The 14152-nt window shown below is 41.2% G+C and overlaps 1 protein-coding gene across 2 annotated transcripts in view; it reads right to left on the bottom strand.

Annotated features, from left to right (window-relative positions):
• The window catches only part of CCSER1 (coiled-coil serine rich protein 1), a 690560-nt gene that overhangs the window by 345389 nt on the left and 331019 nt on the right, over window positions 1-14152 (bottom strand). For both annotated transcript variants that reach the window (XM_033160591.1, XM_033160592.1), the window contains exon 7: window positions 4159-4236. In XM_033160591.1, the coding sequence (XP_033016482.1) occupies window positions 4159-4236 (78 nt within the window). The remainder of the gene's footprint in view (window positions 1-4158; window positions 4237-14152) is intronic.

Raw genomic sequence — 14152 nt, forward strand, 5'->3', positions numbered from 1 at the left:
TCTGGTGGGGATCTCCTGGATGAAAGAGAGCTTTATCAGCAGACTTCCACACTTTTTCTAAGGATTATCTCCTTTTATTAATTGTGCTGTTTCTCACTTGGGGGATTAGCATCAGCACAGCTAAATACTGAGGCAAGAACAGAGTAACTAAACTTAGCAAAAACTGGAAAGAATTACCAATTCCCCAAAATTATTATAAAACAGAACAAGTTTTGTCAATTTCAATATCAATTTGGTAAATAAAGCTAATATTCACTGAAGTATTAAACCAGCCTTGGCCACTGTAATCTCTGGAAAAACCAACATCAGAATCTGGTGGTACATCAGCCCAGGACTTGACTGGTTCCTCCTTCTGTGGCTCTGTACTTCAGGCCATGATCCATAATAGCTTGTGCTTTGTTTGTTGTTAAAGGACTTCTGTCAACTAACGTATTGCGTATGTGCGTATACAGTATTGATGGACCAGGAGACCTTGATCGCTTGATGAAGATGTCAACCTAGTGCGTGGTGGCTGTGAAAAAGGCAAATTCCATGCTAGGGTCATTAAGAAAGGAATTGGAAATATAACTGCCAATATCACAATGATGTTACACAAATCTGTGGTGCAACTGCATTTGAAGTACTGTGTACAGTTCTGATTGACTCATCTCAAAAAGGGTAAGTGTGAGGCCAAGACTTCAGTCTCTATTTGCTGCTGCTGCTAATTATGTACACCGTGACATTTCCCCCACCTGTTTTCTTATTTTTACTACCACCTGAAGTCACAGGAAAATGTTCTGCTAATTCATTCAATAAAATTTTAGCCCAGCTGGCACCTCTTGCACTGAGCTAGGGATGGAGCCGCCTCTGAGTGCTCCCCAAACTGCTCTCATATCATTTTTTTTTAAAACTATCTCAGACTGAGTGTCAAAAACAATGCCACATAAAAAGCCTGAAGGACCCCCTATAGATGGCAGCTGGGTATGCAGCAACACTGAGGATGTTATGAGCTGCTGAGGAAATGGCACAGTAGGAGGCACAGTGGTGATTTTAATTCCAAATTTCCTGTGATTGAGTCCTCAGGCCTAATGTGCAAGAGCAACAGCTTTAGTGCTATTCATAGATATGAAAGCTGACCTTTGTCCCTCTATGCCTCAGCTGCACATTTGCTCTGTACGTTTTATATCAGGAGCAAGCTATTTAACCCACCTCCTAATGCCATCTGTACCTTTCTTCTTTTAGAGAGGGAAAGGCCATTTATCTGCTGATAGACTCGCCCCAAAATGTATGCCAGGAACTGCTGAGGTGGGAGAGACCCATTGCCCATAAAGCAATGTATCAGGTCCCTACCAAATCTTAATCAATATGCTGTAAAAAGTTTGAACAGGTTTTCTTGTAAGGAAAAAACAAGCAATGTATGAAAGAAAGAGTAAATAACACACACACACACACACACACACACACACACTTACACTTCGCTCTCTCTCCTTGGATTTCAGATATGATGTCCCAGAATTCACATGCTTTATGAATCCCATACTGCCTGTCTATATAAGCTTTATTAGAAAGCCTGGTCATCTGTGATGAGGTTAGTTTGTACGGGTAAAGGTAAAGGTAAGTCTAGTTAAGTCTAGTTGAATTCGACTATGGCGCTCATCTCTGCTTTCAGACCAAGGGAGCCAGTGTTTGTCTGCAGTTAGCTTTTCCGGGTCATGTGGCCAGCATGACTAACTGCTTCTGATGCAACGGGCCACTGTGATGGAAGCCAGAGCACACAGAAACACTTGTTTACCTTCCCGTCACAGCAGTACCTATTTATCTACTTCAGCTGCTGTGCTTTTGAACTGCTAGGTTGGCAGGAGCTAGGACAGAGCAACGGGAGCTCATCCGGTCATGCGGATTCAGACTGCTGACCTTACGATCGGCAAGCCCAAGAGGCTCGGTGGTTTAGACCACAGAGCCACCCACATTTGTACAGCAAACACATTGAAAGGGCACCCCAATTTTCCTAAGGTCAGAACCGATATTCCAAAGATACAGCTATAACTTATTTCAAATTCAAAAGTGAACCATAGTTTACTATCCCACAGAGGCCCAATTCTTCTACCCTGTTGTTAATTGCTTTTCTCAGAACCACCGAAATCAAATCAAATTAAACATCTAAACATTACTGCTCACTTCACGGGAAGTTGGGAAGTATGGCTATCAAATTGGCCAGAGTAATGCATTCCCTGTCATCACAAACCACTATTATAGGCTGACAGCATTTCTAAAGGGGTATTGCATATGAAATCACTCACTCACAGTACTGCTGAAACAATGTTGCTCTCTCCTGGAGCAAGTCAGCAAGCAATAACAGAAATGGTTGCATTTTATATTACTTTTATTTCCCTTCAACGGTGCTGGCTGGGAGTTGCACATGAATCTCCCCTGAGCCTGACCTCAATGTTTACATGAGTTCCACAGGAAAGCTGGAAGTCTTTCCTTTAAAAGCCAAAACAAATGCACCCCTGATTTTATTTTTAATATCCTGATATTTAAAGAAAGAAAGAAAAGACCATACAACAATGTGTCTCTGTATGCCTACACACAGTTGTCACCTGTCTTCTCAGTTTTCTTCAAATGAACAGATGCCAACAAATCACCACCTTCTCATAAGTTACTCTTTATATAAAGTCACTCTTTATATAAATTCATGACATTTATTGGAGGACCATAGTCAAGATGAAGCTAAACAAACATACAGAAGGCATGCCAACTTGAGTTCCATGATGGAATAATGGAGGGATAAGGGAAACCTATGTTATATATACATGCATACTACCGTGTTGTATGTGCCTGCCAGATATCTAGGTTCAGGTGGTAAGGTCCATGCCCCAATGGCTGGAAAGGTAACAAGTACCATAAAAATGAGGGTATGAAAAAGCAGCCACCCAGAAGAATCAGTGTCAAAGTCCCAAAGGGACAGCTTAGTGCAGGGATGGGGAATCTGTGGCTCCCTGGATGTTGTTGTACTTCAACTCCTATTGGTGCTAGTCAACATGAGCAATTGTCAGAGAAGACGAAAGCTGTAGTCCAGCACCATCTGGAGGACCACTGATTCTCTAGTCTAGTCTGTCACCACCAAGTTATCCACAACCTGGAGTGACAGAGCAGGCAATGGCACAGAAGTGACTCTTCAGAGCAACGTGTTTCAAAGAGAGCCAGTATGGCATAATGGTTAGAGTGTTGAGCTAGCACCTGAGAGAGCAGGGTTCGAATCCCCACTCAGTCATGAAGTGGGACCAGTCATTATCTCTTAGCCTGACCTACCTCATAAGGTTGTTGTGAGGATGAAATGGGGAGGGGGAGAACCATGTACACCACCTAGAAATCCTTGGAGGATAAAGGTGGTATATAAATGTAAGGAATAAATAAATAATAATAATAATAATAAATAAAGAGGACTGTGGTCTATAAGGTTTGTACTTGACTTGAACCACTTGCAGTCCCCATCTGCAGGCAGCAACCCTGGTGCCAGAGGGAACAGAGAGAAATGTCGCCAGGGTGGCAGAAGTACTTTTGGATAGTATGATGGCTTCAGCAGATGTCATGAAATAATAATTGTGGGCCATGCATTATGCCATGTTCACCTAACATGCCCCATTGACAAAATGGAGACATAACCCAGGGCTGTTTGACTGATCAAAAGAATAAAGGTTTTTGATTAGGATGTCTCTGCTCACACAGTAGTTTTACAAGGTGCAGCTATTCCTGTAGGTAAGAGAAGCAGCTTCCTCTGTGGATGTAGAGAAGGACAGGTACCCCACCACAACAACCACACCCACTCACCCATCTGCTTGCTGAGCAGGCAAACAGGAGTTTTAAAAGATGCCGATACATACTGAGTAAAAGCAAACATAAGGAAATTGAGATTGTTGTTGTTGTTGTTTATTTATGCAAGGAAACAAAAGGTTATTTCCTGGAGTCTTGGCAAAACAGGGCTTAAAGTTTTGCCTAACATTAATGTCTCACCAAGAGTGCAAGTCTGCTTTCAGCATATCCTTTGCCGTTCTGTATATCAGTCAACACCTCATGATTTTTGTAAACATGCAATTATAGCCAGGGTACTTGGAAGCATGCACCTGTTCAAGCCAAATACCACAAGTATCATTGACTCTGTGATGAAACATAATTTACCTTGAATGGCAACGGTTCTTCAGTAAGTGGGCTGACAGGAAGCGAGTTGGTACTGCTTGCAGGACTCATATCTGCACTCTACAAGAAAAGCAAAATAAAATCTAGATTAGCCTGTGACAAATCCACTGTTTAAGTGCTTGGTGTAGCTGTGGTACTTTGACCAGGAGAGCACCCCATCTATCACAATGAAGAGAAAACAAATTATGATACAAAAACAAACAAACAAACAAACTGTAACTGAAGCAAGCATTCTACTTTGAGCTTTATCCTTGGTGCGTTTTAACACCATCTGGAGTAGCAAATAATGAGCAACACAACCCTAACCATATCTACTCAGAAGTAAGTCCTATTGAATTCAATGGGTCTCACTCCACTCCCACTTAAGTAGGGTTAGGATTGCAGCCTAAGATCTTCAAAATTAAGTACTGAAAAACACAAGCTAATAAGCAGCTTTAGCAAACACAATAGAAACAAAATTAAAAAGGAATTCCCCCCCCCCCAACTATGGCAGACCAACATGGCTACCTACCTGTAACTAGTACAATAGAAACAGATTGTTCCCCTTAATGGCCCATCCCCCAGGCAATCACCTCATCAGGAAGCTAGTCTGTCTTATATTTTAACACTTGCAGGATCCAAGGGTTGGAAGGGTCTTGGCAAACAGCTTACTCCACCCCCACCCCCCACCTCATAACAATATAATATAAAAATATAAATGTAATATATGGAATGAGGGCAAACTTCAGGATCCTGCTTCTTACTTGTGGGGGTATAAGGGGGATGACTGACAAGCATCAGGCCTTATGTTTTAATTTGTAGCCTAGCTGGCAGTGTCAAGCACGAGATGTGGATGGTAGGTCACACACTGTACAATATATTTGAGTGTGTTAGCAGTTCCTCCCTCTTTCAGAAAATATAAACCAAGGATGGGAAGGCTGTGCCCCTCCAGAGGACTCCAGCTCCCACTATGCCCAGCCAGCATAGTCAAAGGTCAGGAATTATGGGAGTTGTAGTCCAGTAACAACTGGAGGGTCACAGGTTCTGCATCCCTGATGCAAACTGTATGTGAAAACTTATTGCCTCTCGCTCCAACTCATAAAACTGGATTGTTCAAGCTGTGACCCTATTTTTTCTAAACAGAGAGGGCACGACAGCCACCCTAGATAATTGTACTATAAAATATGTGCAGTCTTGTGAACATCACTCCCAAAGATAGAGCCAATTTTGTTTGTGGTAACTGCTTTTCAACAAGAGACTACAGTGCTTATGATAGCTGCCAGACACCAACTTCCCTCAAGATTGCCATCAAAAATTATTGATCCAAGAAGTTAATACTGGCAGAAAAATATCTTCAGTGGATATTAGAAGCAAGAGAACAAATAAATCCTGATAACTAAAGAAAGGAGAAGACAATCTGTGTATTTTATAGCTATTTAAAGAGAGGAAGTGCATTTCCAACTTATTTTCAGGGTGATTGCTTCAACTGTATTGTTGGTCATTTAGTTCAATATAAGTTCACAGCCTGGAAGTTGAGTACAGCAAGCAGATGGGATATGACTGAATAAATATTTCAGAATTTTAGACTATTTAAGGAACAGTAGAAGACCCAGTCACAATTCTCTTGCATTCTTGTGGCACATATTTATTTTAGTGCATGCAGAAATCCTCTCATTTATATACCATGCAAGTTTTGCATGGGCTTTTGGGGGTAGTTAGGAAGTAGGGTCGTTCCACTTTCACTGATACATTTAAACACATCTGTTGAGTACTAGGACCTGATCAATGGTAACTTATAACTATACTGATCTTGATAATAATTTCTTCATGAAAGCTTATGGGACAACTCCACAGTAACCACTGTGGAAGGATGTGTGGGTCCAGAATTGGCCTCCACAGTCACTTACGGACTCATTGTTAAAACCGTGTTTATGGAAGACAATCTTACTCGGCTACAAGTAATCACAAAAGAAGAACACCTTAAGGTTTGCAAAGTGATGCACCTGTTAATAAAACACTACACAGCAAATGATTTGTGACATCTATTCATTTTTCTATGCACAATATGCTGCAGAAGAATCTGGACAATGGCCTATAAAATTGTAAGTTGCCCAATATTCAGAGAAGGGTGCCATGCATAGCCTGGTGCAAGAACTTTTCATTCTGTGCATGAGCTAAATATCACGTGCAAATGTCTAACATGCTGACATTCATTGAGAACATATTTAAGTAATACAAAATTCAGACTTGAAGCCTCCACAGCTAAATAAGTTAAAATGACCTGTCAAAAGTGGTTCCATACTGAAATTACAAAAGTCCTTTGGAGAGTAGATGAAGCAGTGAAAATAATTGCAGTCACAACATTTAAAACGTGCAAAATGGCTCATTAAAAGCTTTAGTGAAATACATGGCAACCTAAGCAAGTTAATTCTGTCCTGAATAACCTCTACTCTACATTTCTTTCTTGTCTTAAAAGGCAGGGACATTACTCCTGGCAAACAGAAATATGTAAAAACAAAATCGAAAATTCTTTCTAGTAGCACCTTAGAGACCAACTGAGTTTGTTCCTGGTATGAGCTTTCGTGTGCATGCACACGAAAGCTCATACCAGGAACAAACTCAGTTGGTCTCTAAGGTGCTACTAGAAAGAATTTTCGATTTTGTTTTGACTATGGCAGACCAACACGGCTACCCACCTGTAACTAGAAATATGTAAGTTCATTCCCAAACTTGAAAAATGAAAACAGAAGAAAATGTATATATTATATGCATGAGTGCATGCCTACACATAAATTTTCAGTACAGCAGTGTGGTATAAAGGTAAACACAGAGTAATATATAGAGAGATATAATTATAGATATACAGAGAGACAGAGTACAAGAGCACAGAAATGCATGCACCAGGTATTCTGGAATGTGCTATGGAATTTATATTCAGATGCAAGATTTTCAGCACTGATTCTTACTCAAAAGTATATAACACTTATTTCAATAGGATTCTTTCCCATGTATGTACCTTTTCACAATGCAGCATGAAACTTGCAACACGTTTTTGCAGTCCCAGGGGCCCAGACACCTCAAAGCTTTGGGCAGCTGCTCCTTGCCAATGAAATGAAAACTACCAGGCACACAGATTGCAGCCACTTTTCCACTTCCAACGTAAACAGAGAAGACCTGCTTACCATGGAGGAAGGAGATAACCTACCACTTCCCTCAGTATGCCACTGACACCTTCTTCCAAGTCTTTTCTTCTTCTTCTTCCCTTGATTTGCTTTGAGACTTAAGAGCCATCAGATAGAGACTGGCATCTTGCACCATTTTCCCACCCATCCACAGCCCACCCAGGCTGAATACTGGTCTCAGCAGGTTGTTGCCTGCACATATGTATAAAGAAACAATTAGCAGTACAGAGACAATTAAAAATGTAGGGGAAATAGTAATAGCTATCTATCGAGAGATATGTATTAACATACATCTTCACAGCTGCAGGCCTGAATAGCTTTAGGAAGGTCTTAAAATAATGCAAATCTTTATTTGAAGGTAGTCCCAAGGTGGCTTACGAAAGGCAATTGAATAAGCAATTTTAAACAAAAAAATAAATAAACAATTCCTTCTAGTAGCACCTTAGAGACCAACTAAGTTTGTTCTTGCATGCACACTTCTTTGCACACAAAAGCTCATACCAAGAACAAACTTAGTTGGTCTCCAAGGTGCTACTGGAAGGATTTTTTTTTTTTTTTTTTACTATGGCAGACCAACACGGCTACCTACCTGTAACTAAGCAATTTAAAATTATTGCAAGCCACTCTAAGTAAGTATATAGACACTAGAAGAGCAGGATACATGTATATATAAACCAATGAATAGGGCCCAACAGATAGGGCTTGGTCTTTTGGGGGTAGCTGGGTGCTCAGGTATGCTGCCACTGCAGCCCAGCTTCGGTTTGCCATGGTTGCAGTGAGAAAAGATTGTTGTTGATACAAGAGGGAAGCTGTCAAAGCCCAGCTGCTGGGAATCCCTCCTCAAGTCTCCGTGGCATCATACAACAGGGATGGAAAATATGCACCCTTTCGCCAAATTCCATGCAAGTGGAGGGAGGAGGAGCTTGGAGGGAGGGCAAGGTGGGAAGAATGGGGAGGGCATCTAAAGGAAGGCAAAGTGGGAGGGAGCCTTCTGCAAGTGATCGGCTCAGACCTCTGGCAAGAGATACCTGTCTTTCTCATTGCAGATTTGGAGATGGCATGGGATGGGGGGGGGGAGGTGAGAGAGGAAATCCCCTTGCATTTGTGATTATCTGTGCACTGGGGCGGGGGGGGATATGGCAACAGGGGAGAGGAGGGAAGCCTCCCCACCCCTCCTTTAGAGGGTGGCATAATATTATGCTTTGCATTTGACTTGTGGCACACTGCCCAAACTCCTTGGCAACAACTTGGGACTCAGGTCACAATCCTGACATACATTTAAAGCACATGGCTTCCCCCAAAGGATCCTGGCAACCCTAGTTAGTGAAGGGTGCTGGGAACTGTAGCTCTCTGAGGGGCACAACACAGTCTCCAGTATTATTTGGGGAAAGTCATGAGCTTTAAATGCATGGTGTGTGGCTAGAGACTGAGCGACTGCCTCTGCCAATAACAACCTATCCACAGCTAGAGACCAGTGGAGGAGGCCCTGTTTGATATCATTTGAGGAAGCACTACTCATTTTGTGTGCATTTTTCAAGGATTCTCTGGATTTTTAGGATGCCTTCTGATATTGTAGGATATCTTATTCATATCTATGTTTTTTATTTATATATAAAAAATTGTGTTTCTTGTATTGTTCCTTTTGTTACTACAGAGTTCACTTTTGTGGCCATTTCTCAAAAAAAGCAGCTCATCAAAATGAATAATAAACTCAAAGCTTCCATGTATAAGCAACTAATCAATATTATTTCCCTCACTATGTACTTCTTGCTGGTCTGGAGGTGGCAGCTTCAGATCCCCCCCCCCCACCCCACCCCGCTGCAATATCATAGCAGAAGCAGGAGATCTCACTGGTCTCCAAGACCTAGGAGCTGTGCAGGTGTGAAACATCTTCCTTCATTTAAATTGCCAGGCTTATAGTTTTGATTTATGTGATGGTGGTTTGCGGTGATGGCTGGTGGCTAATGCAACACACACACACAAAAATGACTAATGTGTACTACTTGTGCCTTACAAAGGAGAGGTAGGCTCCATTACAGACCTTCCACTGATGGCATAAATGTGAATTGCCCAGAGGCAACTCTAATTATTATAGGGAATTGAGGATGGCTCCGAGCACCATAGACTAGTGCTTTGGATTTATTTTAAAGCAGACACCAATCAAGCTTCTTTGGGGGAAACTGAATCAAGACCTATCTTGGCATCATAACTGATTTAAGTAAGCCAACTAGAGTGGGACAATCCTTTCAAATGATAATTATAGTTAAAATTCCCGACATGAGCTAATGACCTAATGTAGAACACAGGAGAAATTAACACTAAACAACAGGTGCAGGTTGAGATAATAATGTGTATCAAACATTTCTTCTGGAAGCAAATGTGCTTTCAGCTATGTTGAATTGAAAAATAATCAAATAAAGATCAGTAGGAAGCTAACCAGGCTCTAATTTACATTGCTTATAAATTATTATTGATAACTTGGTGTAGGATTTACCATTTGGAGAAAAAGTGACTGATGTGTTTTTAATAAACATAATCAGTTAGTCAGAGACACTATTGGATTGCTGTAAAACACTGTTACATTTAGAAGCCAACAGTGACAGATAGGATTAATATGAAAAGGCATAGATGTCACTTATTGCCACATGCTCAGGAAACCCATGTCTTTCCACTCAAAATACCATAATGCCTGGATAATCAATTGAGCTATTTATATAAGCTCTCATGCTAGAATCAATTAGCTTTTTACTAGCCACAACTGTTACACGTTATAGAAAACACACAGCCAGACTTACTGAGGATGTAAGGAAGTGACTATGAAGCAAAACAGTGGTGATGTTTGGTAATTTTATGACTCTGGACTTTTGGAGGCACCTCTTCTTAGCTGGAAATACATTTTATTTCACTTCATTTACTCCTAAATGTGGTAAAGTAGCCCTGATGAATGAAACAAGCTGCTTCCCAGCATGGTGTAGTGGTTAAGAGCGGTAGACTTGTAATCTGGGGAACTGGGTTTGTGTCTCCGCTCCTCCACATGCAGCGGCTGTGTCACCTTGGGCTAGTCACACTTCTCTGAAGTCTCTCAGCCCCACTCACCTCACAGAGTGTTTGTTGTGGGGGAGGAAGGGAAAGGAGAATGTTAGCCACTTTGAGACTCTTTCGGGTAGTGATAAAGCGGGATATCAAATCCAAACTCTTCTCTTCTTCTTCCCAAGACAAACTCCATCTTCTTATGATTTTTTCTCATACCGTTCTGGCAATGTCTGAAGGCAGGAAATGCCATGGGAGAAATCAGCGGTGCAGTATCGTCAGATAGTTCTTTCTTCTTATTTGGCGATCACTCGTAGCCGAGTATGATTGTCTTCCATGAAAACGGTCTTAACGGTGAGTCCGTAAGTGACTGTGGAGGCCAATTCTGGATCCACACGTCCTTCCACAGTGGGGACATCAGCTTCCAGGTGGGAGCTGATCACAGTGAGGGTTTGTGAAACGTGTATTCCTCTTAGCTCTTTTCTCCATTTTGCCCTGAATTTCTGCTTATTCAAAGTCCACAACATCTTCGGTAAAGGCTGTTCTCCAATTGGAGTGTTCATAGGCCAATGTTTCCCCGTTATCTGTGCTTATACTACATGGTTTTTTTTTTTTTAGATTTGCCTCGAGAGCATCTTTAAACCTCTTTTGTTGTCCACTGGTATTTCACTTTCCATTCTCAAGTTGGGAATAGAATAGTTGCTTTGGAAGACGATAATCAGGCATTCGAACAACATGACCAGTCCAAAGAAGTTGATGTTGAAGAATCATTGCTTCAACACTGATGATCTTTACTTCTTCCAGTACACTGACATTAGTTTGCCTGTCTTCCCAAGTGATGTGCACTGGACAGTGAGGTGGGGTGATAGCACTCACCTGATCTCTTGTCAATTGCATCACTGCTGCTTCAAGGAGGTAGAGAGGTGAGGCGGCAGCGAGGTTGCTAAGACAGGAGCACTGGAAGGAGCATCCTATTGCCTCCACTGGGGCATTTGCACAATGCCAACCTTCCCACTGCCTTGCCACCAGATGCTAAACATCAGCAAAGCAACGACTGAAGGTGAAGAAAGCACAGTTGCACCACAAAATCATCTTCTACTGGCCACTAAATTGGTGGGGCAAGTTAGTGTGAGAAGTAACCAGATTATAAGCCTCCCCCCCCCTTGTGCTATTAGCAGAGCAGTGTGAAATGGAGCTGCAGGAAGTAGCAACCACGTCACTCACATAAAAATTACCCTGAGGCAGAAGAGGCCTAGAAATGGAGTCTGTGAGCTGGAGATTTCTTGCCTGTGATATATCAACTTGATTAACACCATTCCATGCATCTTTTTTTCATTCATGCATTGTATAAATTCTTCAAGAGACTCAAAGGTAATCACAATGTCAGCAGCTAAGTTTTCAAGATATTGTACTGATATGAGAACTCATGCAAGTAAATGAAGGATTTCAGCAGTTTCATTTGACGTTCACAGCTTGAGTCTCCAATTTCCGACACTGTCCCTAATATCTCACCTTCTCAAAGCTGTCTATATAGAAAGGAAACTGAATTACCACTGTTTCAGAAACTCTCACATTATTCCTCTGAACATGTAATTGCCACAGAATCCATTACTGCTAGTTAAAGTCTTATTCAAAATTTGACAGAACCACTCATACCACTTATGAAGTTGAAGGAAAGATATTTCTCTCTCTCTCAATTAATAACTTGAATTCTACACAATCAGAATTAAAAACCAAAAAAACCAAAAGTGGTTCTAGGCCTCCAGAACTGTGTAGAAACATTTCAGGTTTTATCATCATCTAAAGCCAATGGTCATCACAATATAAACATAAATAACTTATGTGTAGACTACAGAAAATGGGGAGGGTGAGAGAAGAAGAAAAAAGAAAACCATCAGTCCAATAAGACAAGGATAAACCCGGAGAATACAAATGAACAGAATTGAAAATATTCATTTAGTTTAAATTTCCCCTCAACATTTAGTACTAGTATGATTCAGAAAGGCCTCATTTTCAGGGTTAAGTGAATAATTGCATTGGTGTCTAGGCATTTCACAACTACAAGTGACAGCAGGAGGGTTCACACAACCCCTCTGAGACACTGAAAGGACATGTAAGTGGGTGGCACCAGTTAGCTCAATATTTTATCTGCTGATACTAACAGTTCACCACTAATTCTTCCTTAAACCAGGTTTTGGTGGCCAGTGGTTGAACATTTTGGGGCCCAAATGGAATCCCATCAAGTCTTCACAGGACTTGATAGATGAGCTCTGGATCATCCCACAGTTCCTACAACCATTACAGTTTTTTTTGTGTGTGTGTGGATTTAACATATGGAATAAATCCCAGGGAATTCCATTCTTAACTGAATGCTACAAGAGGTTTCCAAACATTGTTGACTGTGGCTTGAGATCAGGACTGGCCCCAAGACATTTGGCACCTGAGGTGAACCACAAAATGGCACCTCCCCTGCTGGTTGAAATGAGAGAGGGGACTGAAGAATGAAAGGGCAGAGTGAAGATCGGCCTTGAAACGATAGAAGAAAGTTAATATCACCATCGGAATGAGAGAGGGGAAAAATGGCGCTGGAGGAGGGTGGTGGTGGTGGAAGATAAGGTAACAGGCCAATGTGCTGCCCCTTCTAGTGGGTCCAGATCTGCCACCCGAGGCAGCTGCTTCGCCTTGCTTCATGGGCGGACCAGCCCTGCTTGAGTGACAGAAGAAGACAGGGAACTCTTAATTCAAAATCCAAAAGAAGACAGGCGCCATGGTATAACTGCACACATTCTTCTGTAATTATTTACAGAGCATAGTCATTCTTATTCTAATATATTCCCAGGAGCCAAGCAGTAATAGAGGAAATATATTAATGAATAAAACTTGCACATTTGACCATTATTCCTGAGATTTTACATTATACTACCTCCCCCCCCCCAACTGCAGATACCCATCATGATCACATTTTTACACTTTATATATATTATTATGGTTTTTTGCAAGTATTGTGGCATGTAAAAAAATGAAATATTTGGCATTAAGCTAAATTTATCACAACAGTGTTCTATTGGTGTGGATAAAATTGGGAGAGAGCTATTAACTATTCTCCTCCCGCAATTAACTCTGAAACTACGCTATAATAAAGAATGTTTCAAACTTCAAAATAAATCCCCGAAAAGCATAATTATCACTTAGTTTAAAATTGTACAGCTTGCAGTTTCTGTCAGTGATTTCTCGGAAAACACTTCCCATCCCACGCCTAAAAATAAACAAACTCATTATGTTAATCTAAGGGATTAAAAGCCAGCTTCCCCCCTGGTAAGTCATACCAAAAAGACCTTCATTAAGAAACTTTTCTCAAATGTATTGAAGAGGAATGTGTTTTTGAGGCTCTTTAAAAATCCATTAATAACTTAGAAGTTTCTGTATTGTGTTTACCGCTTGTCACTGGGACTATAATTTTTAATTAATTGAGCAACCTTACAGTTGGCTGAGGGGGTTGGAAGCAAAGTTAAGTGCTGCTCTGCCATTCAAGGCCATCCAAGTTACAAGCTGGGTGGATCAGGGGAATGCCCTGGATGTAGCGTATTTTGCTTTCAGCAAGGCTTTTGACAAAGTCCCTCATGATATTCTTGCAGAAAAGCTTCCCATTCTACAATTCTCTGATTATATGCAATGGTTTTCTATAGTGACTAGCACATAAACAGAGACAGACAACAGCACACATAACTGACTAAACGGCTTGGAGGTCAAGTTTGGCATACAGTGGTATATAAATTAATTAATTA

The sequence above is a fragment of the Lacerta agilis genome, chromosome 9 (assembly GCF_009819535.1).
Source record: "Lacerta agilis isolate rLacAgi1 chromosome 9, rLacAgi1.pri, whole genome shotgun sequence".
Classification (NCBI taxonomy): domain Eukaryota; kingdom Metazoa; phylum Chordata; class Lepidosauria; order Squamata; family Lacertidae; genus Lacerta; species Lacerta agilis.